At 31.9% G+C, this 25775-nt stretch overlaps 1 protein-coding gene across 5 annotated transcripts in view; it reads left to right on the top strand.

Annotated features, from left to right (window-relative positions):
• LOC117116026 (ras guanyl-releasing protein 3-like) overlaps window positions 1-25157 on the top strand; it is a 74721-nt gene extending 49564 nt beyond the window's left edge. For 4 of the 5 annotated variants that reach the window (XM_033259960.1, XM_033259963.1, XM_033259964.1 and 1 more), the window contains exons 8-16: window positions 1920-2036; window positions 4112-4209; window positions 6798-6975; window positions 13669-13752; window positions 16106-16210; window positions 16798-16913; window positions 19588-19910; window positions 20254-20648; window positions 21849-22710. In XM_033259960.1, coding sequence (XP_033115851.1) covers window positions 1920-2036; window positions 4112-4209; window positions 6798-6975; window positions 13669-13752; window positions 16106-16210; window positions 16798-16913; window positions 19588-19910; window positions 20254-20648; window positions 21849-22019 — 1587 coding nt within the window. In that variant the 3' untranslated portion in view covers window positions 22020-22710. Of the gene's footprint in view, window positions 1-1919; window positions 2037-4111; window positions 4210-6797; window positions 6976-13668; window positions 13753-16105; window positions 16211-16797; window positions 16914-19587; window positions 19911-20253; window positions 20649-21848; window positions 22711-22985 lie in introns of those variants that run through there. The other variant, XM_033259961.1, reaches the window with a different exon arrangement.
• The last annotated feature ends 618 nt before the right edge of the window (window positions 25158-25775 follow it).

The raw sequence follows: 25775 nt of genomic DNA, 5'->3' as shown, positions 1-25775 counted from the left end.
GTTTATCTGTCACAAAGTGACGTAACAAGTGAAGATCAGGTTCGACCTCCTTCTTTGCGACAGTAGTTTATCCTCACAAGCGACGTCATAAGAGGGGATCATCTACTATTCTTCTAATCTTCTGACCTTGTTTCTCGCAAGAGGGAAGATATTATAGTGGCACTTGGGGAAAGACAAAGCAGAAGCTTTGGGAGAGCGTAGAGTAACTTAAAGCAGAACAGTGGGGTTGTAAGTGGAGAGTGGGTTTAGAAGGTCAAAGTAAGATTTTAAAATAACTGGGCTTTAAAGAAGAGATAGAATTTTGTTTGTTGCAGGAGAATGAGGTATAGGTAATAGAGAACAAAATTTATATTATTATTGTAATAATGATCATTATCATTATTATAATTATCGTCATCATTATCAAAACAGTTTTAATGATTATACAGGAGTGGATCTGCATCTTAGTGGTGAAAGCGTTAAACCTCTATCCCACAGCTCAGTTAAAAAATCCTGCAACTTCCAGAACTCATTAAACCTCATAATTGGTGTTAATTATCACTGTTCTTGGTGTGTGTTTACTTGCCGTTGGGTCAAACTGAAATTTAAAAAATTATAATGACAAGTAGAGCTTACAAACACCAGTAGAATCTATCGATATCAAACTTTGACCTCTATACCTTGGGTCCAAATCCGCCTTACAGTCAGGCGTAATCCTCTCTAACTGCCGGCTGCTGCAGTTATCGGAGACTTGAATGAGAATCTCATCTTGTATTTTATGCATAATTCGATACTTTAGAATCATGATATACACATGTAGGGTATTGTACATGTAGATTATAGATTCAGTTCTGCGAATTGTCAAGCTTGCAACATAAATAATCGGTTTTGAATTCCATTCCCGAATTAAGGCTGTGCATGAAAACCGAATCAATATCGAATGCTCTACTGACATTTGTCTTATGCAAACATTATCAATTTGCAAATATGTACAATAATCTTGTATTTGGCATTTATCAAAGAGAACAGTTTTTTTAAACAAAGAAATATATTTTAGAGATTAAATTTAAAGGAATATTGTCATTTATGTTTTTTGTATTTGAATGATTTTGTATTTATTTAATTATCATTTAATAGATTATTAATTTAGTTTGATAATCTTTAATCATTACTTTAAATATATCAAATCAAAAGAAGCTGCATGGCAGAGTGAAAGGTCCGAGTCAAGGTTTCGGGGCCGGGATTACAAGGTAGGACAAATACTGTACAGTTATTTAAATAGATAAAAATGATAGAAACTATCCCGCCGCCGGACACCATCCCAGTATTTCTGAGTCCAAGTTTCGGGGCCGGGATTAAATGTTAAAAATATAAACCAAGAAAATATAAAAGGAAATGAATTGTGATAATCAGAAAAAGTGATTCTTATAAGTAATTTTGAATAAATTAAGAGATTGACATTCTTCAATTCTGATTGGGATTTTGTTCCAAACTTTTGCTCCAGAGATTTTTTAAGAGCCATTCATTACTGAGCAATATGGAATTGGGGGGGATAACATTAAGCGAGTGAGCGTATCTCGTAGAATATCAATGCTGTCTCTTATACACATCTAGATGTGTATAAGAGACAGTATATAGAATAAATGTGAATATATTATGTTCTTATTAAATTGTACAGAACTTGTTAGAACCCAAGGAAAAATAAAATATGAAGAAGTAATAAGAAAAGAAAAAGCAAGAATGTTATAATGCCAAAGTTAAAAACTCACTAGGTCTGGATGCATGCATAAGTTCTACAACACTAAATTTAACACTTAATTTTGTGAACCTGTTTGCAAAACAGATCAGTTCTGCTCTAAATAATGACGTACTAACCAGTCTTGGCACTTTATGATTTTTCTAAAAATTTAACAAATAATTCTTGTAATTTTTACTTGCAGAGATTACAGGAACTGAACAATTTTAACACACTAATGGCGGTGGTTGGCGGTCTGAGTCACAGTTCTCTGGCAAGGTTACGCCAAACTAACTCGCACATTTCACCTGAAAAACAGAAGGTAACAAATTTTGTTTTTGGTAGAAAACTATTAAAATACTTCTAATTCAAGATATCACATCCTCTTTGACCTGCTCTGTTGCCAAATATAAACCATGTCTCCCGATGATCTTTGTAAAAAATAACTTGCAGACTATAAAAGAATACATGTTTTTGATAAACATCTGTCTTGGATGGTCATTTATAGTCTGCTCTTGACTGTTTGGCAGACAAGAGTTGTTGACAGGTTTTTTATGAATCATCTATATTTACAAGGTTTGTATGCCCTACCATGGGATATTTGAATTTTATTTGGCCTACTTCTCATGCAGCTATAAACATTCCAAATAGGAATGACTTGTTTGGGCAGTGTCCTAAATATAGACATTATTTTGTTAACAAATTAAAAATTCCCAGGGTAAAAATGTTATTTTTAGAACGTTTTTGCGTGTTGCTTTCAATTGATAATTAGCATTCAAAAGAACCATCTATAATTAGATATTTGTTTTTAAGAATAATACCAACTAAATTATTATATAAATAAGATTTAAATAAATTTCCGTAAATAAATATTTCCTGTTTCTTACTTACTAGGAATTCTTACCATTTATTTAAATTTTTGTAAATATATTTTTGAAGGTGTGTTGTTGTTCAAGACTTCAGCACATATTCAGGAGTGGCACTTGATATAAATGAGTGGAATTTTATAATATGGCCGTGTAGTGTATGTAGGGCCTATTTGACTGGTTGTAATGTTAGTACTATTAATCCAAAACCTAACTAAAATAAAATTAAATGGCCTTCAACTTAAAAACTTAAAAATTTGATCAAAAACAGATAATAATTAAGTTCTCTCTGACCACCCAGGTCTGTTCTCTTGCCTTCATCAAAATTAAATTTATCCTTTTGTTTATATTTGAGGTTATATTTCAATTGCATATTTTTTGTTTAATTATTGTTAATTTTTATCTTCTGATTTTCATTTCTTTTTTTCTTCACTGACATAAGTGTTACCACTTTTAAGGCAGAATAAATAAATAAAATAAAATAAATCCGTGAGAAATCAAAGCATGTTGTGTAATATATACTCTTGATTGTAAGCACCACAAAGTTCATTGATAATAATAGTATATATCTCTAAAATAAATCTGTGGCACGTATTTAAGGTAAGAATAATGACACGAAAATGTGTACCCATAAATTCTTCCTTGATAAATGTTTATATCGTTAAACTGTTTTCAAATAATAATAAGACATCAATTTAAATTTATGAAATTCCATCGGATTTATTGAACTGAATGGGAAGATTTAGGGGCAATTAACTGACTTCCATATGGAATAAGATGAGATAATTAACCTTGCTCATCTCGTCTTGATACAGTTTCTTGAGATCGTATTTAAATCCATTTTGTTCCAGACGGCTTGACAGCAGGTAATAGCATCCGGCGTTTAATGATTCTCTATCCAATTACATTGATGGAATTTTTAAAAATATTTTCATTATTTTAACTTTTAGGAATTGATTTTAAAAATGGAGGCTGCCTAAAAATGTGGTAGTAGAAAAAGGACTTTTTTTATATGACCTAAAAAGCTGTTTATACTCATCAAGTTTTATATGATAAATATGTGATTTGATGATATATGGATATATTATATGTCCATATATGGACTTTGAACAGGTACTTTGCAACTCCTTATTCAGGAAGAAAGTATAATACATACTCCAAGTATTGAAATACACGCTATCGTGTTGGGATTCAATATTTCGACATTAATTATGTCATCATTCAGGAAGCTTGTGAAGGGGATGTGATATGTTGATACTGTATAATGATGTGATATTATATCTCCATATATGAATGTGATATGATATCATGTCCATATATGGATTTGATATATATCCATATATGAATGTGATGTGATATGACATTTCCATATCCATATATGGGAAAATCACACATACTTGTCACAGAAAAATGTATTGTGTGGCTAGAGAATGACAATGCATTTCTATCTAATGTCAAAATAACTTCTAGCAAAAGCCAAAATAATTCAGATGCTATTAATTTTATTATATTTAATTTATATCTCTTGCAGATTATTACAGAAATGACAGAGATGTTGTCATCAGCCTCCAATTTTAGTAATTACCGTAAATATTTGAATGAAGCCAAAGGTTTCAAGATTCCAATTTTGTGAGTCATTATATTTTCATCTTTTTTGTGTGTTATTTCACACAGGGAGACATTTAGGTCAAGGGGATAAACATATGTTAGTCTCTTGCCCCCTAACATTTTTCCAACATGTATGTTATTTTTTAAATAATAGACTAGAAAGTTGGCCTAAATTTAAAGTTTTATTTAAGACCTCTGAAAATATCAGTTTATCAACCACACCTGCATCATTAAGGGACCATACTCTCATGGAGGTGTGATTCAAACCGTCTGACATTTTTGGTACCCCCTCCCCCAACCATCCCCTAAAATACTGAGTCCACCCTTATTACATTTTGGATATACTCTCATGGTGGTGTGATTCAAACCATCTGACATTTTTGGTACCCCGTATAAGAGACAGCCCCTCATCCATCCCATGAAATACTGTACTGAATCCACTCTTGTTACATTTTAGATTATGTTTTAGATGTAGTTTTTTTCTGAAATTAAACCCTTTTATTTGCTCCTCTAAAGGAGCTTTGAGACTAAGTTGGATATATCTATGGATTTTTCTATTAATAATGTGTCCTTTTAGGAATTGCCGATGTTAACTTAACTAAAATTTGGGTATAGAAAATAGTATCTCCATACAGGTTTAATGATTAAGTTCAGAACATTGTACTAGGGACTCAAACCACTGTTTTATCAATAAACCCATGAGGCCAAATGTTCAGCTTCACCTTGTTTTTCAAAGATTCACCAAACACATGAATAATAAATTATGATTTGATGTCATAATTAATTCTAAGTCTGCATTGTCAAGTTTATCTCTTATTAAAAATGTAAACGTACTCTGGTTTGCTGTGATGCAGCAGTTTGACTCGTCCCTTTAATTTTGTGTTCGGGTTTATTACAATTTTATTAATTTATTTCCTCTTATAGTGTCAAATTAAATGTTATCACATTCGTCACTGTTTGACTAAGTATCTAGAGACTTATTCAGCTTAATCCCAAGTTGCCTGGGAGTTCAAAGAAAGCAAACGATAGTATTTCAAATCTGTCTGCCATGTGGTAGATCTAGGGTATAATGTTTAATTTTTGTTAGGCAGGTACATTGTATATAGATCATTGAAAACAATTTTGGGTATGGTACTTCTTTCTTATACTAAACACCTGTAGATCTTGTCATGATATTTCTTTATTAATGTCTCTTAATTTTTTAATTATTTAATTTCTTAACCTCTCTATAATTTCTCTATTATTGTTTGTGAATTAATTTCTTAATCATGTGGTTTTTATATTGTAAGAAATTATAAACATGGACATATTAGTTTTTATTAACCATTATTAAGTAAATAATCATAAGAACAGCTTCAATTAATGTCTTTAATTTTTTTAAATTTCTAATTAATGTCAGTAATTCCTGTATTGTGAAAAAATGAAGGACATATTAGTTTTAATTAAAAGTCAAATAAGTTTATAAGGACAACTTCAATAAAATTCTCAAAGAACATCATTGTGACTAAATTTTTTCTTTTCTTTTTTTTTTTCAAATCATCTCTGATGGAATCAATGCTTGTAGAGGTAGGTGTGCATGTTATTCATGACGTCACAGTTGACTTAGACGAGACCTTATTTATACCTTGTTTAGCGAACCTGCCGCCCTCCAATAATGATGATTTCAAATAAAAATAACATTCTGCTTTTTGGTCAATTTGCGCACGATATGAAAAATGGAAATTTCAGAAAAAAAAATGTTTTGTTTATTTTTATTATGCCCACTGCTGCTTTGAAATCTCCAAAAATAAGATATGTATATTTCTTCATAATTATATAAATTTAAGGCATTTAACCATCACATTACTACAATATTTACATTCACCAATAATATTTTATTTGATTTTTTTTTATATTATTTATTTTTTTTTTTTTGGATGTTTTTGCAAAACTATTTGCTAAATAATAAATTTAATTTTTTCCACCATCCTCTGATGCTCTCTTAAGAAATAAATGTGCTGAACAAGATATAAAAGAAGTCTTACCTTATGAAGAATATTATGTGTTACATTCCAATATCCATCATGGTTGAAAGTGGCTTTCAATGTGTTATTTTTGATTCAGCATTCAATGACCAGCTTAAAAAGCACTTTGAAATCCATGTGAAAATTATTTAAATATAGGACAAATATAAGCAATAATTCACAAAAGCAATTTTTTCTTGGCCATTTGGAATGGGTTATACAGTGGTAAAGGAAATACATAATATAAGAATAATTGTGTCAACAATTTTGAGTGGACCATGACTTTGTGGTTGAGGTGCTTGCCTGTCACTTCTAGGGTTCTTGGTTCAAATCCATGAGTACAACTTATTCCATTAGTCTTATAAGGTAATATAGAGCATGACTCATTTAACAATTTATTTTGATAAGCTCTGCCCCTTAGATATTGTTTGTGAAGGTCCTACAAAACATCAGCTCCTTAGTAAATGAATGCTTTACACTTGTTTACACTTTTTAAATTGGAGTTAAAAAAATATATATTAATAATTTAAAAAATTGAGTATTAATAAAATAATTTTTAAAATAATAAATAATTTTAACAGAAACATATTTTTTATTTTTTATCATAGGAGTGCATTTGAAAGATCTTGTACTCCTGCACACAGCACTGCCGGATAAGACAGAAAAATCGCATATCAACTTCCGTAAGATGGCGCAACTGATGGTTACATTCGAGGAGCTAATGCGATTGACACACATGAAGCCCCCTGTTGAACCCAACATGGATCTTGTCAACATGCTGAAGGTAAGAAAGAGCGCCCACTATAGGTTTAATTTCCATTCTCATAATTGTTTATTATTGGTTTTGGTTATTGTATAATTGTTATTATATCATGTGTCATGGCATTTGGAACATCCCCAATTTACTGTATGTGTTACAATTGCCTTACTCGTGATTGGCCAGTTCTGGAATCCATAAAAAAATATCCTTTGAAGCACTGGCTTGTCCCAAGTCGCGTAACCAAAAACCACCGCTATTAACACTCCACATTGATCGCATTACTCTTGAGTTAGAACTTACTGAGTGAAGTGTGTGCTAACAGGCGTTGCAATCCCCTTAGGATAGAAAACACACACATATAGAATAATAAAATCATTAGCCAATTTCAGTAAAGGGTTATAGGGTACAAATTCATATAGAGACATACTGAATTTGGCTTTATAAATGCGGAGGCAGTAATATGAAGTGGGGGTGGGGTGGGTACTCAAAACAAGGAAGAGGCTCAAAGAAATTTTAGAAGATAATAACAATAGTCATTTTCATCATTCTGTTTTTCCCCTCAAGAGGGTTGGATCATCTGTCACCAACTCAGTTGAACCACTAAAGCTGATGAGAAAATGTTATAGGAGAAAGGAGAAATATTACACACTACTTCAAAATGTAGCAATTTTCTATTTTTATAAATATAAGGAATATTTAGAAGACATTTAAAAAATAGAAGCCCTTAGGTTTTCTGAGCTCATTTAAAATGTCAATAATTTTGGGGTTTGCTTTCTGGACCCTCACCAGATCTCTGCTCTCTGGATCCCCATCATTACCCATAGGTGGTACCGCTCCCAGCTAAAATGTTTTTGGAAGGAAATAAATTAAAAAATATATTGTTGAGAACCACAAAGTAACATTGCAACTGGGTTTAATCGTACAAGTATTACACATGGCTTCCACCAAAGAATGATTTTGCCACGTTTATTTTTTAAGTAACTATGCATGGGCACAGGCTGGGAGGTGCTGGGGTACACATCTATCCCCCTATTCCCGGCAACAAAATGTTTCACTAATTGGGTTATAACAATTAAAATGTTTTATTTGAATTAGTTCCGCGTTCTCATTTTCACACTCCCGAATCGAAACCAGCCTTCGCCTACGTGAAGTTTGTACATCAGATTTTAACAAACTGTGAGATATATTGTCATATCACATAATAAAATTTAGCGCTAGAATTGCTGGAGGTTGGAAGTTAGAGAAAAACTCTAGAGATCCACACTGTACAAAGAATCAATTGTCATGTATCCAATTTTAAAATATAGCAGTCATTTCAAATGTCAATATTTTAGTGGCCCATTATATTTTGTGCCTGTCGCATGATGAAAAAAAAATAGGCTCCCAGCGAGAGTGTGTGTCTACTGCCATATATATGTTTACTAGACAATCTTGAGACCAAATCTGATAAATAAAACCTGGCTGTGCGAAACAAATCTTTGCTTATCATGCAATATCCCATCATGCACCTTACCAGATTTACTCTCACATGTAAATTTCCAGATGTTAGCTAAGTGTCTACTGACCCATTCAGGGGCATTAGAGACATAAACTGCGTCAAAATGTTACACCATTTTTATCATTGCTTGCCAATCCTGTCAAAATTTGACTGATGTGTACCTGTCCTAGATAAAGTCCATGTTGCTTGCTTATAAATTTGTTAGCAGAATCATTTGAATTTTATTTGCACAGTGTCTGCATAGTATTGTGACCAATTGTCGTATTTATTGATATTCTAGAGAACAAAGACTGAAATTTAAATAAATTCAATGATGTTCTAGGTCCCTGGGAATTCCCATCCAGGTACCTATCCATTTAATTTACTCTTCCTGTTTGTTAGAAACTTTAAAAAACAACTTACCTGATGGCCAATTTACTTGAATTAATTCCCTACTTAAGTATGTTGTCACACCTGGTTACATGACAACACTAAACATGTTATGCTTATTGTCCTATCATAATTTAATAGACAGTTTCAGGTTTCATATATTAACTTTATTTTTAGCAGAGTATTGCCCTTAGCACACATAGTCTTATGGTTTTGTTTTTTGTATCTCTTTATTATAGAAGAATGTATCTATATATGTTTTTTGTTCTTAATGCTTTTGAACTAATACAAAAAATTAATACAGAAAAAATTGAAAAACAATATCAAGCTAATCTTATAATACCCCATTGTAAGTTGGAACCCAGTATAAAGAACAAATTAATAAATATGTAAAAAAATATTTGATGTATGTATGGGAGATATGAAGCAAATTTTCCTTGGATTTTGCCCTTTCCCTTTCTGGGAAAAATGTTTTGTATATTTGTATTTGTATATAAAAACAATTAACTTTTGGAGGTACAGTAATATGTTGCCTGTCCTTTTTTATTGAATATATATTGTCTTTGGAAAAATATTGAAAACCTCAAAACTTCAAATTATAAAAAAATAGGTGTTGATCTAAAAGAGACAAATAATACTCTTTTCACACTGCCACTGTTTTGCAAATAGTAACAAGTTGTAACCAGTTAGTAGTGAGAAAGAAGGTTTGTTTAGTGTGAAGCAACTCCACATAAAATCTGTGATATCTTGGGAAAAGAACAAGCATCGCTGTGGCCTGTTTTTGTCAGATATCCTGAGTTATTCAATGGGAATGCATTGGTACTGCCTGTTGAAAGATGATTGTCACACTAGGCCTACTGCAAACGTTGTACAATGTAATAAATACGATGGCTGCTATTTGAATTGTGAACAAAGTAGATGAGTGTGGACAAAAAGTGGACAAAAAGTTGTAAACAATAGCATTCTCAATTTGCAAATTTACTTAAATCTTCGTAGAATACAAAATCTTGGTTGATCAAATTTGTACAACTTATTACTAATGGCCCCTTCACGAATATTCCTACCCGTCCTGAAAATTTCATGAAACGGGATAAGGACGGGTTGAAATGTGCAATTTTGGCTTTTACTACAACACAAGACAGTTTGAAGTAAGAGCATTACGATTGCAGACGGTTTGTACAACTTTAAGAATGGGAAGACATTAAGTTCATTGTCGTTTGCAGTCTGTTTTTAACAAGTTCCAACCCGTCCTCAACCCATTTAACCCCTTCGCAGTAAATTTCAACCTGTTCTAGGACGTTTCTACACGGTTCGCATTAAGTACGACATGTCCGTTCAACCCAGTTCATGCTCAGTCTTGCCTGTTTGCACTGCCTTCTCAGACAGTCTTTTACACGTTCAGATCGGGGATCTGGATCATGTTTCAGCCCGATCTGCTACAATACATCCCCTATCTGGCCCATTTTTCTGTCTGAGAACGTGCAGGATGGGGTGGAACACAAAAACATCAGTGTTGTTGTATCATACTCCTGTTTCCCCCTGTTCACACAACATTCAGCTCGCTTTTTACCCGTCCATTCCATGTTTGCAGTACGGCAATTCAGTTTCCAGTACGGCAATTTTGTTCGAATACGACCTTATGAAGTCCTAACATTTGAACAGGTAGAACAGGATCAAATTTTAAACATGGTCGACGTTCTGAACCACCATTCCCGTCCTTGCCCATTTATATCGTTCATACAAAGATTGTATTCGGTGTCTACTAAGTCCATTTCGTTCATATTCTGTTCAGTGTGAAAGGGGTATTATTCTGTTAGTGTGAAAGGGGTGTAAGCCTCTGTCCACATTATGAAGCAAAAAACGTCTCTATGCCCATATGTAATCATGATATGCCTGTATATGGTCATGTTGTGATGTCATCATGACCATATTTAGGCATGTCATGTTTTTGTCGAATAAATTTTGATAGTCTGGACAGGGCTGAAGTTTAACCTATAAAACATAGACAAAAATATTTTATTTTTCACTGATTTACAGACATTTTACTACAAAAAAAATTTTTAATTGGTTATCAGCTAAGTATGTATATACAAAAAAAAAAAATAATTTCATGTTTATGTCCATTTAATTTTAAAGAAATGTTTTTATATTCATTATAATTTTTCTATCAAATACTAATAAAAATCAGTTAAAATATTAATATTTTTAAAAAATATTTTTTTGGTGCATCATAGGCATTACTTTATGTCTTTAACAAAGTGAGCAAACGTTTTAGGTTAGCAACCTTTGTCAAGCTGGAGAAAAATGATAAATATTTCATTGATTTTTCTTGACAAAAAAAAGCAGAAGCAAAGTGTGATTTTAATGAAATGGTTCTTTTTAATGATTGCTATAACCTTTAAAATGTCTGAGTACCTGGCCAAGATTCTGGGGTTTTTGTCCCTTTTGGATTAGCTAGCTCTGAACTGCGTCAGTGAGAATGTGTTGGTTGTAGTATGTGTAGATAATGACCAAATAACCCTAGATATTGTCATTTTCGTAATTAAGTTTTCAACATCAGAAGCACTGCAATGGTTTGTTAATTCCTGATAATGAATGAACTGTGTTTGTACTGCGGTCTTAGCCACTCAAACGCTCTGTACGCTCATTTGGTTTTTGTTTTCCCATGAATGACTTGCTCCCTCGATAGTTTCATTTGTTGTTATCTAGCCGAGTGATTGACATGGCTCTTAATTCCCAAATTGATAGATTTCCCGCAATATTCCTATCTGAAAGATTATGAAGCAAGCCTCAAGTTGATTCATGCCAAAGGGAAGCCCCCCTGATTCTGTCCCTATAGATGAGGGGAATTGAATGTCAGACAAGAAAAATATATAAGCATGTGTTAAAAACACAACAAAATAACAACATTACATTTAGTACGCACTGTGTAGGTAGTTGTTCCTATCACATATATTTGGCATTTGAAAGTGAGGATTTTATTTTCTTGCATATGTTTGTCAAAGGATATGTTTAAAATTATCTTCATACCATTCAATCATTTGGTTTTTTTTGTCAAAAATATATGATAAAAATACATAACAGTATTTACTCTGATGGATAGGTTTTATATTAGTTTTACTAACCAGTGGCATATCTAGTGGTATTAAAATGTGGGGGAGGACTGAAGGGGGTGGCATGTGAAAGTGAAGAGGGAGGCCTTGATGATAAAGTGAGGGGGTGCAAGGTGGCAAAATATGGTGGTATGTGGTGAATTTAAACTACTTGAGCATAATTTTGTTTTCTTTGAAAATTTCTTGTGGGGGAGTGAGAGGGGCGCAAGACTTTGATGGAGTATGTTCCCTGCTCCTGTGCACCCTCTAGATATTACACTGTTGCTAACAGTCTTTGATTGATTGCAACACATTTTGATATGCTTGTTGACATCTTTAATTTAATTTGCACATAATAACTCCTATCAACACTGGGATTATCTGAAGGACCTGTATAATTTAACTCGCAAAGTGAACAAAGTCAAGTAGTTTTTGCTTAAAAGACCATTAACTAAAAAGGTTGCGCCCTCAAAACGCCCGCCGCTGTTCACTCTTGATATGGCGACGAGGGACATGTCAATACCTGTGCCGCTTTATTAGATTATAGGCAGCCATCTTAAACAAAGCATCTACATTAACAAAGAATTGAGTCAAGATCTGCCCCAAGAGTAAAAGCATGTGTCACGCCGAAGGCCGCGCTATTAAGATAAGATGCTTCTTAGTCTGCGTAAATGTAACATGTTCTATGTCAGGGTCAAAGGTATCACTGGAGGTTGACCTCGTTTGGCATATAATTGAAATTGTTTATCTCATACAGGGGTGGACAATCTTGGCATTGGTTTATCATCATTCATTTGTTGCATGAGTGTGTGTGTGTGTGACTGTTGATTGGAAATTCTTAATGGAATTAAAAACTCTCAGCATGTAAAATCATTAAATTTATGTATCAAATATTTTTGATTACTAAGAATTTTTAAAACTGATTTTGTCAATAAGGCAATAGTCTGAATTTTTATAAAGTGTTATGAATATATATAAGTTATTAAATTTTTGTAATTTACAGAAAAAAATAAAATATTTTCCAATGATTTACAAGTGTTTTGCAACAATCATTCAATTTGGTAATGCACACTTATGCATATCTAGAGGTTAAATATAAGAAAGTAACTTAAGATTAATTGATCAAATTATTAATTGATTTATTGATTTATAAATTAATTGATTGACTGATAGATTGATTGATTTATTGATTATTGAAATGATTGATCTTTTTATTGGTCGACTAATTAATGTGCTGATTTATTAATTAAACTAGAGAAGTCATTCCATAGAGTGCATACTTCCGTCCTGTGCCTCAATACCAACAATACACAGGCCGTGTATACGGGCGATTGAGATTCTTTTCCGCCCTGTTGCTGAATACTGAGGAATACACAGGCCATGTACAGTATGATGGCATATTCAGACAGTATTTTCTTGAGTGCAGCATACTTTTAAGAAAATAATGGAATCATCCATCGTATTCAGGAACATTATACCTCCTGCCTGTACCTGAATATAAGGGATGATTCCATTATAATATATTGAATATCTGTGACTTGTCCTTGCCCCTTAACCTTTCCTTCCAAAAATTGAATGGTGTCTTTTCTTTGATTATTATGTACCATTCCATTGAATGTTACGATGATCCATTCATTAGTTTTTGCGTAATCTGGCTAACAGATAGACAGTGGTGACTGCAAACCGCCTTTGGCGGAGGTAATAATGGATTGAATCGGCTGATTTATTGAATACATAATTTTCTTTTTAAACTTCCAGGTGTCTTTGGATTTAAAATATACCGAAGATGAGATTTATGAATTATCATTAGCAAGAGAACCAAGGAACTCTGCAAATAGTGCAGTAAGTATCAGTTAAATTCACCTTACAATCTGATATTATCAATAACAGACTTTGGTTATGACACCAAAGATCTGGGCCATTGGTTGACAAGGCCTTGCAGAATAGATTGAATGCTTGTTAATGAATTCCATGATAGCACTATATAGCTTCATTCCCCCTTCAACAATTTAGCAACCCCATTTTACAAATTCAAAATTAAAGTGTTGGTCATATACACATAATAATGTAACAACACATGCTGTGAACTGTAGACAATCATTCATGTCAGTGGCAGTGGCAGGATTTCTCCGACAGCGGGTCCAAGGTCCCCGACTTGGGGAGGGAGCTGATGTCCCTGACGAGAAAAAAGTGGGCGTAGTCGGGTGTCGCTAAAACCTTTTGAAAGAGGTCAATTTAGGGGTTTCAGAGGCTTACTTAATCGATTTTAGGGTCTATTAATATGTACAAAATACATATAATTAAAAAAAAAATTTTTTTTCCGTAGTGCTGCCACTGATTAATGTTATAAACACTGTAGTAAATGCTACCTTTAGCAGACAATTGTAGTGTAGCCTTCCAATCCCAGGTTCCTGGGTTCAAATCCTGTTACAGCACAGGATTTTCTATTTCATTTATTTAAGAAGGCCCTGAATATCAGCAGACTTTCCAGGATAAATATGGTTTAAAAAATAAATATTCAATTTCTTTTTATTTGCATATTGCTCAAAACCAGTATGTATTAAATATAAGAACTGTAATTTATTACCTGATCTATTCACACCTGTTCATGATCCTGATGTTCTAATAATGTATCAGTGTAACATAAAAAAATTTATATATAAATTTTAAAAACAGACATCTATACATATTGCATTCTACTTAGAGCCCACTCTTAAAATTAGTACCCTCTCTGATATTACTCTGATAACACCCAATTCCAAGAAGTGCCTACACAAATATTTTTGAATATATTGCCCTAGATATGACTGGGGGTACTTATTAGAGCATATAATCTTATGGCTAGATATGACTTAATCAGCTTACTTTTAAAGCGGTTTTATAATTATATCTCACATTCAACAAAAGTGTTTCTTTTTTATAAATATAATTTAAAGTATTTTTATATATATCATTAATTGTTTATCTTTGTATTGACCAGAAAATAGACTTTTCTGGAGTGTAAATCATGCTTAACAACTAACCAATCAGAATGTTGCTAAGATTACGTGCTTGTCTCACAAACACTTGTGTGTCCTATAAACACACATGTTTACTATCTTTTTTTTTTGGACCTCAGCAGCATCAAAGGGGTGGAGCTTAGAGAAAAGGTCAATAGTAATGCTATCATGCTGAGAGCTATTAACTCATTATTAATATTACATTATATAAACACTTTTCGTATAGCACACACTATGTAAACTCTTTTCCCTGAGGCGTTTCCAAGTCATTTATGTAGCATAGTATTTAGCCCAGGGACACAAGTAAATCAACAACGTGGGATTCAAGCCCTAACTCTCAAGGTTGGGAGTTTTAAAATTCAACTGCTGTGTCAACCACCCCCTCATAATTTGACTGAGGTAGTTATAAGTATCTTGATAATTTAATTCTATTACCTGTTAATATCTTCGGTTTTATGAAGTTTCTTTCATCGTGCCAAATTTCTAATTGTGTTTTGGATTTCTGTTAGTTTAACTAAAAAATAACATGTTTTTCATTCGTTACTTCACTCCCATCTTGTGTTTCTGGGTTGTCAACTTATTTTTCTACTTTCGTTAGCCAAAACACCTTGAATATCTTTCTGAAAGCTACGCATCCTTGTAAGCAGTGAGAGAGGGTATAATAAAAGTAATGAAAGCATTAATCATCCAATTCAATAATCTAATTTCAATATTGTAATAATCATACCAAAATTAACAAGCAATTAATTTGAATAAAAGTATAATAATAATAATAATTATTATAATTATAATAGTAGTAATAATAAATTGACGAGAAACATTTTTTTTATATATTTGGCCTAAACTTTGGACTACATGTTTCAATTAATTCACTATGGGTCATGACAGCATATGAATGAACTGTTTGATCATGTTTAATTTTTGTGAATTTCCAAATATTTTATTATAATAAGCACACTATAAACATAATAGATATTGATGGAAATGGTGTAGCAGTATGAGTACCGACTTCTAATATGTGGATTATAAGTTCAAATCCTAGTTAAATCAAATTGGTAATATGACAATTAGAAAATATTGGCATGACATGATGCCAAATACAAATCAGATGGCAAAAGCTGATATTCTGTTACAACTGAAGTCATTATTGTTGACATCCAATCCTTATATATTTATCTGTTTTTCATTTAAAATAGCCTCCAACACCAACTAAGCCACATGTGTTTGCAGCCTGGGCTTCAGGTGTCTCTTCCCCCTCTGACAATGAAACCATCGGAAAACATGTCAGTGCTATGGTTGAGGTAAGCTGAATTTAATAGTCAATAATTCTGGTATAAGGAAATAAAATAATTTTAATTAACAAAACTAATTTCTATCGAATTTATCTTCCCGTAAAACAGCAATGTGTGTTATTTTTATTGCATAGTCTATTAGACTGACGCTGGCTGATATGAATTCTGGTATGAAAAATTGTTTAATGATCCTATCCGTATATATTTTTTGTTTTATATTCAAAAGGATTTTATTCATGTGTGTCGTTTGTGTATGCTATTTAATTGTTATTTGCAGGTAATATACATTGAATTAATTTTAAGTTATATTATTATGTACATGAATTGGAATGTACTGAATAATAGCGTAAGTAGGTCAACATGAAAAACAAATAGAATGTGTTGTACCCCTTTTTTTGGCACAAAGCTTTTGCTAGCTCAAGCTGGCTTCTTCAGGTGAAAGGTTAGAATGAGAAAGGTGAGGGCATTTTGGTAATTGAAAACAATATAGGAAATGACAAAGTATGCTTCTCTTTAGGTATAATGTGTAATGCCATGAATTACATCATTTTAATGACCTAATTAATTCTTATTTGTTCATAATCTTGTTCCTGCAGGCGGTTTTCAAGAACTATGATAATGATAAAGATGGTTACATTTCCTATGCTGAATTCCAGGCCATTTCCAGTAACTTTCCTTTCATGGAATCGTTCTGCGTCCTTGATGCCGATCAGTATGTATTACTTAGTGATACCTTCATTTATATGGCTAGTATTAATAATTACATTGTGTCATTTAAAAACAATTGAATTTTTGCTAATATGCATGTGGAAAAGGATATGGTTATCTTCTTTTGTTGTACTGCCCAATTCACAACCAACAAGACCCACTAGACACCATTCTTGTTATAGTTTTTAATTGAGAGCTAACAGCGTATTTAAAAATACCAAAATAAATAATCATTCAAATATTAAAATTTCATTTCCGAGAGGGTGAATTTTTTACCGGCAGAGAACAGTACTTTTACAATGTTAGTGAACATGTCTTTAAATTACACTAAAATTATACCTAGTCATATTCATAGCATACAATACATTGCAATGCACTAAAATACACAGTACAGTACAATAAAAAAATGTTGGCATTTTTTTCAAAACACTTTCAACAATGTTATATATTAATAGATTTGGTGTGTTTATATCTAGTGGTTATTAAAAGTCTAAATATTGAGTCTTGTAAATGTTTATATTGAATTATTATCAGAAGTGAGGTGCTACTCTTACAAAAGTAAGTTTCGACAAAGTATTATTATTTTATTCTTTATTGTCATCTAAAATTTACTTGTAAATTTACATTGGATGGAGGTATCTGGATGTTGCATTTTCAACAGGATGAATGCAGGGTTGATGTAAATTGTGTCAGTTCTAATAAGTTGGCATTAATGGGAAGCTTTGTGGTTGTGATGATAATTGAGGAAATCAAATTGTGGTAACAGTTCTTTATCTACCACGAAACCACAAATTTTTAGCAGTAGATGCGAGAGTAATAATTTAATAAATGATACAGATTTTAAAAATTATAATATGAATGAACCTAATTAATGAAAGAAGTTTAATATTAATGAATACAGACAAGAGGAAATATGAATGATTAAGGGGATAATAAGTGAATTAATGTTAAATAAATTGATAGATAAATACTTGTAAGCCTCTTTTAAATAAATATAGCTGATGGATGAATGAATAAATAAATACAGGTATAAGAATGAAGAGATTTTTACTTAATGGTTAAAAGAATGTATTAGTGAGCAATATATTATATGAACTAATTTCTTCATTAATACCATAATCTTTTATATCCAGCAATAAAACAAAACACAGTACAACAATTCATTATCTTCTTAATTAGATTTGCAAGAAACGGAGAAAAACTGAAGTAAAACTTATTTATTTTTTCCCCCAAAACATTGAAATAATTATTATATTGATTTTATTTTAAACACAAGGCTAGAAAATGAGCAGAAAGACTAAGTAAAAATATATATTAAATTGAAGTAAAAAAATTATAAAAAAATAAAATTAAAATTATAAAAAAGTAAAATTATAGAAAAAGTTTTCTTTAAAATTTCTTTTAATATGAAACTAAAATAAAAGCTTATAACCATACAGTGTTTCTATTAATGAACTTACTATACTTATTTTGAAAACCAATGATATTATTTGATCATAACAATATATCATTATTAAGGGAAAATAATGTAATATTATTGTTTATATATAATTTACTATAGGTGTATGTTTGCACGTAAGTGGAACGTGGCTCTTCATAATTGAGTTTAGAAGATGGTGATTTATCCATCTGTAGGGCATTAATACTTTTGGGGCTCTGAATTGAAAGTTACATTAAAAAGTATTTGATAACCATAAATCGAATTAGAGCATGATTTCTAGGTAATAACATTATAAAAGTCATTCATGTCTTAAGCCTTATGCAGACTATCAAATTTTATTTGACAAAAACATGTGACATGCCTAAATATGGTCATGATGACATCACATCATGACCATATATAGCCACATCATGACTAAATATGGGAATACAACAGTTTTTTTCTTTTGTCAAAGAAAATGTGATAATCTGGAAAGAGCTTTAAACGCAATTGCTTTGAGCTCAAGTGATCAGGTACTAGGCCTAGTGGTGATAACAACCAAGCAGTAATAACTGCGCAATATCTCTGCACAGCCGATTGACGTACAGGCTGTGACCTTTTGTGCTTAACCCTTAGCTTAGCTACCCTGGGCCTAGATCTACACAGGATTTGTAGCAGTGATGACAGTAATAATATAATCCAGGCTATTAGCATACGTAGCAATATTAGAGCAATTTTGTTATTATGGGGTGATCCAATTTTTACATTGTGTACATTTTGTTATTGTGTTTTGATATGGTAGTGCTCGTCAGCATTAGGAAACGTGTCTGGTTGTAAATGGTGTAATGTTTATAAGCGTCTTCTGCTGCACACAGGAAATTAGCCGTCTTGGGATAACTAAACATGAATGTTGGCTCTTAGACATACCAGGAAACCATAGAGATTCGGATAATAAGGCCTAATTTGATAACAATACTCCCTCAACGAAATCATGTTGCATGTGACAGTAATGTAAACATGACACTCGAGTGATTTATTAAGTTAATGTTGTGTTGTTACCTTTGAAATGCGTATATCAATGTGGGTGAGTGTAATAAGGGTCAGACAGTTTGCGTCTGGATATATGTTCTCAGGGAATCTGAACGCCTTTTGGTTTCACCTTCTGGTGTCCTAATGCCCTCGCTCAGGAAATGTTTTGATGACTTTGTTATCATGTTCATTGCATTAACGTTGCATTTTGTTTGTGTCTTCTCCCCAGGGATGGCTTAATAAGCAAGATTGAGATGAAAAATTATTTTGTAAAGGCTAACTCTCTTGCACTACGAAACAGCTTCAAGCATGACTTTCACGTGCATACATACTTCAGTCCGACTTTTTGTTCGCACTGTACCGGTCTCCTCTGGGGCATTATAAAGCAAGGCGTTAAGTGTAGGATCTGCGGTATTAACTCCCATAAACATTGTAAAAATCGTATCGTGATGGAGTGCAGAGCCAAGAAAAGTACAGGACTAAACAATGGAAGTTCTTCACCAAATGGTATGAGGAGGCGACACACAATGGATTGCTCCAAGATGAATGGCGGTAAGAATGACCTAATTTCAAAATTTCTTTTCTATTTAAACTTTCCTATGCCTCAATTATTATTTTTTTTAAGAAAAGGAATTTGTTTGTTTTGTTTAGATGTTAATTTATATTTATAATGTATGCTATGAATTGGTAAATTATATTCAATACATTATATCATCGTTTGCTTCAATGTTTATTCATATTAATTTTAATTTTCTGGGTGTACTTTGGGTTATTGGGCCAACTTCAAAATGGAATTTTTTTAAAATTATATTTTATTAATTATATTTAATTAAAAGTATATCTTTATTTAAATCTATGACAGCATTTTAACTTTAACTTTTCTCTTTTCTTTTAGTGCATATTAAATATGAGCCTACAAGTCCCGACTCTTCTCCCGGTGATACTTGCCCCATTGACACTTGCCCCATTGACTCTTGCCCCATTGACACTTCCCCCATCGATACTTGCTCCTTAGAAACATGTCCAGAAATCACCCTTGCACAAAAACGCAAAATGTCCATGAGGCAGAAAGCCAGGCTAGTCCAGCAGAGCACGCAAACTGAGGAGTACGAGTCGGATAAGGACAGCGATCGGTGTAGCGTGACCAGTAGCAATTATCCAAGTATCTGTACCGTTAGCGAGGATGAACGATATTCAAGTATGGGTAGTAGATACAGTGGAAGTGTTGGAAGTTTAAACAAAAGAGATGAAGTCGAGGAACTAAGGGAGAGACTTATGACATTGGATCAGGTATACATCATTTATTATGTTTCTTTGCCATGGTATATACCATTTATTGGTTAGTACCATGGTTTAACCATTTATAAGGTTTTATTTGCTTGCATAATCTATATGGTACACACCTGTCTTAAAATTCTCTTAGTGGCATTTATTTGCTCTGCAATTTGCACCATTGGTTAGTACCATGGTGTGAACCATTCGTTGGTTAGTACCATAATTTAACCATTTATAAGATTCTGCATCATTTAGTACCATGTATTATTTGCTTGCATAAACTATTTGGTACACATCTATCTTAAAATTCTCTTTGTGGCATTAATTTGCTTTCCAATATTCATAGTGTTTGCACCATGTATTAGTTACTGTGGCATATACCATTTGTTGGTTAGTTCCATGGTGTGCACCATCTATAATATTTGCATCATTTATATGAAAGGTATAGGACTTACAATTTATTTTGTACACATTAGTCTTAATAAAGATTAACCTGTTGTTTATGGCATTTATTTGTTTTGCAATAATCATAGTCTTTGCACCATCTATTGGTTAGTACCATGGTATGAACAATTTAAAGATTTTTCTCCATCTATTTGGTAAATGCCTGTCTTTTTTGTTTGGTTAAAAATGTGTTTGCATTAACTTAAAGTGTCAAATTAAATGATTTGAGAGGTTTCAGATTTGAACGGAAACAGGGCATACAAGGAATAACACGATTTTTATGAACCCGTGACGTCATACATGATTTGCTAATCACTTAGGGAATACACAAGTACGATAACTGGTTTACTACGTCATTACAAGTTCTGATTAGATTCTTTAAATTTATACAGTAGTTTCTGATAATTCCATTGTGTGAGGTTACATTAATGATATAATAATATTAATAATATTTAAAAGATTGTTAAAAAAAAAATGAACATTTACTATAAGGGTATATTTTTCAAGGTTATGGCTCACAAAGCAAATATCAATATAAAATACTACATTCCACCTCCCCCCCCCCTTTTTTTTTTTTTGGAACACCCTAATAATGAGAACCTCTTTTAAGAGGGAATTTTTTGCCAACCCCTTTTTTGGGAACTTCCCTATTAAAGGGACATTTTTTAGTCATGGTGTACTTAAGAAAATTTAAAAGAACTTAAAACAATATTTTAAGTGGATCATAAAAATCATTATAATTAATAATTGTCAATTAAATTTTCTTTTCAGGAAAAAGCTTATCTTGCCTCAGAGAATGAAAAACTAAGACTTGAAAACCAGAATTATAAAGAGCGAAACAGGCAACTTCAGAGCAATATAGACTCTATCAAACGGCACACGCTTTCATTTATATTTGACCAGATGGATACTCTACACAAACAGGAGGACTCGAAAGTCTAGTAAAGGAAAAAGGGAATGAAGAAGAAAGAAATGAATAAAAGAAAGGAGTCGACAGAATGAACAATGAGAAAAATCAAGACCTTGGTAACAAGGGACATTTGAGCAGTGAAGGGGCAATGAGAGTCAATGAGGGGACATTGACGGGACAAGGTGAAATATGTCAGAGATCAAAAAAGTGACCAAAAATAATCGCTCTGAAATAAATCCAATGCTGTTAAAACAAAGCCTTAAAAATAATTTATTATTTAAATTTGAAGAAAAAAAACGAATTTATCAAAAGGCATCTTAATTTATAATTGTTCTACTTTAAGTTTATGTGGTTTTCTGTAATATTTTCTGGGTAGTTGTCAGTTACATTTGCCATTTAAAGTCATTAAATACACATGAAACTCAACAGGTACAACTATTTTGTGTTAGAGGGCGACATACTTCTTAAAATTTCCATTGTTTTTGACTCAACTTTGAATTTCAAATGTTCACAAATTTGATTTTTTTTTTGCAGTATTTGTAAATGTTTAATGCCTTGGTATCTATATGGCCTTGGTATATATCTTATGTACTCCTCTTTATCTCAACTGATCTACTATTTATCCATGAATAAGCATGAATAGTTTTGATTTAAAAATATGATATATAATATTATATTCTGATAAATTTAAATGACATACGAATAATAGCATTGATGGGCAAATTTACAGCAAAAATTGTTATCAGAAGTACAATATAAAAAATTACATTCCCCCCCCCCCCCCCCCCTTTTTTTTTTTTGGAACACCCTAATAATGAGAACCTCTTTTAAGAGGGAATTTTTTGCCAACCCCTGTTTTGGGAACTTCCCTATTAAAGGGACATTTTTTAGTCATGGTGTACTTAAGAAAATTTTAAAGAACTTAAAACGGGACAATATTTTAAGTGGATCATAAAAATCATTATAATTAATAATTGTCAATTAAATTTTCTTTTCAGGAAAAAGCTTATCTTGCCTCAGAGAATGAAAAACTAAGACTCGAAAACCAGAATTATAAAGAGCGAAACAGGCAACTTCAGAGCAATATAGACTCTATCAAACGGCACACGCTTTCATTTATATTTGACCAGATGGATACTCTACACAAACAGGAGGACTCGAAAGTCTAAGGAAAAAGGGAATGAAGAAGAAAGAAATGAATAAAAGAAAGGAGTCGACAGAATGAACAATGAGAAAAATCAAGACCTTGGTAAAAAGGGACATTTGAGCAGTGAGAGGGCAATGAGAGTCAATGAGGGGAAATTGACGAGACAAGGTGAAATATGTCAGAGATCAAAAAAGTGACCAAAAATAATCGCTCTGAAATAAATCCAATGCTGTTAAAACAAAGCCATAAAAATAATTTATTATTTAAATTTGAAGAAAAAAAAAGAATTTATCAAAAGGCATCTTAATTTATAATTGTTCTACTTTTATGTTTATGTGGTTTTCTGTAATATTTTCTTGGTAGTTGTCAGTTACATTTGCCATTTAAAATCATTAAGTACACATGAAAATCAACAGGTACAAGTATTTTGTGTTAGAGGGCGACATACTTCTTAAAATTTCCATTGTTTTTGACTCAACATTGAATTTCAAATGTTCACAAATTGGATTTTTTTTTTGCAGTATTTGTAAATGTTTAATGCCTTGGTATCTATATGGCCTTGGTATATATCTTATGTACTCCTCTTTATCTCAACTGATCTACTATTTATCCATGAATAAGCATGAATAGTTTTGATTTAAAAATATGATATATAATATTATATTCTGATAAATTTAAATGACATACGAATAATAGCATTGATGGGCAAATTTACAGCAAAAATTGTTATCAGAAGTATTATGCCAAACTATGTAAGGTCATAAATGTTACGCGACATAATGTTTTTTAAAGCATATTTGTATTAATGCCAAAAAAACTAATATTCTATGAAATATGGTTCAAGTGTTTGTAGAAATACTCAGTAAATGGTCTTTGTGACTTTATGTGTTGTATAAATTAAAGAATTATTTAATGAATAATATTGATCCTTTTTATGCTAAAGAAAGAAAGGCTGAATATTGACAACCAGTCATCATAAATGTAAAAACAATTATTTATTGCATAAAAAATATAATAATCCCTCTAGATATCAGAATGATATGCAAAATAGACAAATTATGTATTGTGTTTAAAAATGGCTGTCTTATAAATGTGGCTGCCAAATATAAGTGCTGAGTTTAACAAACCTAGCGTATGCTGCATAAAACTTAGAAAACAGAAGTTGTACAGAAATAATTTATTATTATAAAACTGTTAGGGAGTGGTCCTTAGGATTCTCGGGCAATGTTGTTGATGTGTAAATAGACATGGACCTCAGCTGGGCTGAGATTATATAATTTACTTTTATTTTTTAAGTTTAAATTAAAGAAAGACAGATTGCATGAGATGCATGTAAGCATGACGAGCGCAAGATAGTTTTGAGGTCTTTTAAAGGGTCCCAATCTTGGACATAATTTGATCTTTCAGGATATTTTCAGGGTATGTTTATTTTGTTGAATTTTCTTGTAATATTTTCAGATCTACCTTGTTATATAGAATCATTTATAAAATACCTTGGTTTATTTTAGTCTTTAAAAAAGCAAGGAAAAACTGTATGTGTATTGATTTATCATTTTTATACAAATAATTGTAACAAAAGATTTTAAATTTTATTTTAATATCTAAAGGCATTTTCTTAGCAATGGTTTATAAAAACTTTAATATATACCCTTTATTGCTGTTTACAGAGAAATCAAGTTCTTTCAGACAATGCTGATTAAAAAGCATTATAGACCACAATTATGGCAACACTTGTATACTGTAAATAGCAAACAACAGTCTTAAAACACATTAGATATTCTTTGTACATTAACAGAGGCTGGGCTTGAAAATATTATAGTAGAGTACTACACAGTTATAAGTCCCAGGGAAGTAACCAACCTTAATGGTACCTCCAGTCTAAATTCTTCAAAAGAATTTATGAGGATCTAATACAAAGTGCCAAATTAAAACTTACAGACTGGGACGGTTATAGTAGGTATGTAAAATAGTAGGCATACACTCTACAACAGACCCTAGGCATAGGGACACAGTAAGACATGATAGGCTAATTTGTCTATGATAATCCAACACACTGTACATTTTTTGACCATTCAGAATGTTTAACTTTTTAGATGAGTGTGGATTTATTGTAAATTATCATTTGAAGGAGGTATATAATAGCATATGAAAAGTGAATTTGGAATACATATGAATATTATTTAAAATATGTAAAGGGATATCACATTTTATCAATAATGCACTGCAGACATATTATGTACAGTAGGCTATCAACCAACGTCAGATTCGGTACAATTGTTAAATGTTTGCAAAAGTTTCTATTTACATGTGAAGTGTACTGTTTTAGTTGTGTGGTATTTTGAATAATATAAAAAAAAATTAATAGAAATATTGTCTGTAAATATACTGTATGATCATTAGAGTATGTTTTTATTTCTAACAAGTTTAGCAAAAAATATTTATATACAATCAAACGAGTAGTATAGCTCCTTTACCCTGTTACTTTATTTTATAAATTTTAATTAATTTGAGTAATCAGCTGGACAAGTCTTCCGAAAGTCCTACTTTGTTTTTAATTGGTGGGCACTAAATCCCTCAGTGCAGATTTTAATCCGCACAGAAAAAAACTCGGCAGATATATTTTAATCCGGATTTTAGCTGG

This window comes from Anneissia japonica, unplaced genomic scaffold, assembly GCF_011630105.1.
Source record: "Anneissia japonica isolate Jap-2015-1 unplaced genomic scaffold, ASM1163010v1 scaffold287743_len2803612_cov181, whole genome shotgun sequence".
Lineage (NCBI taxonomy): Eukaryota > Metazoa > Echinodermata > Crinoidea > Comatulida > Comatulidae > Anneissia > Anneissia japonica.
This window is presented reverse-complemented; position numbering and strand designations above follow the sequence as displayed.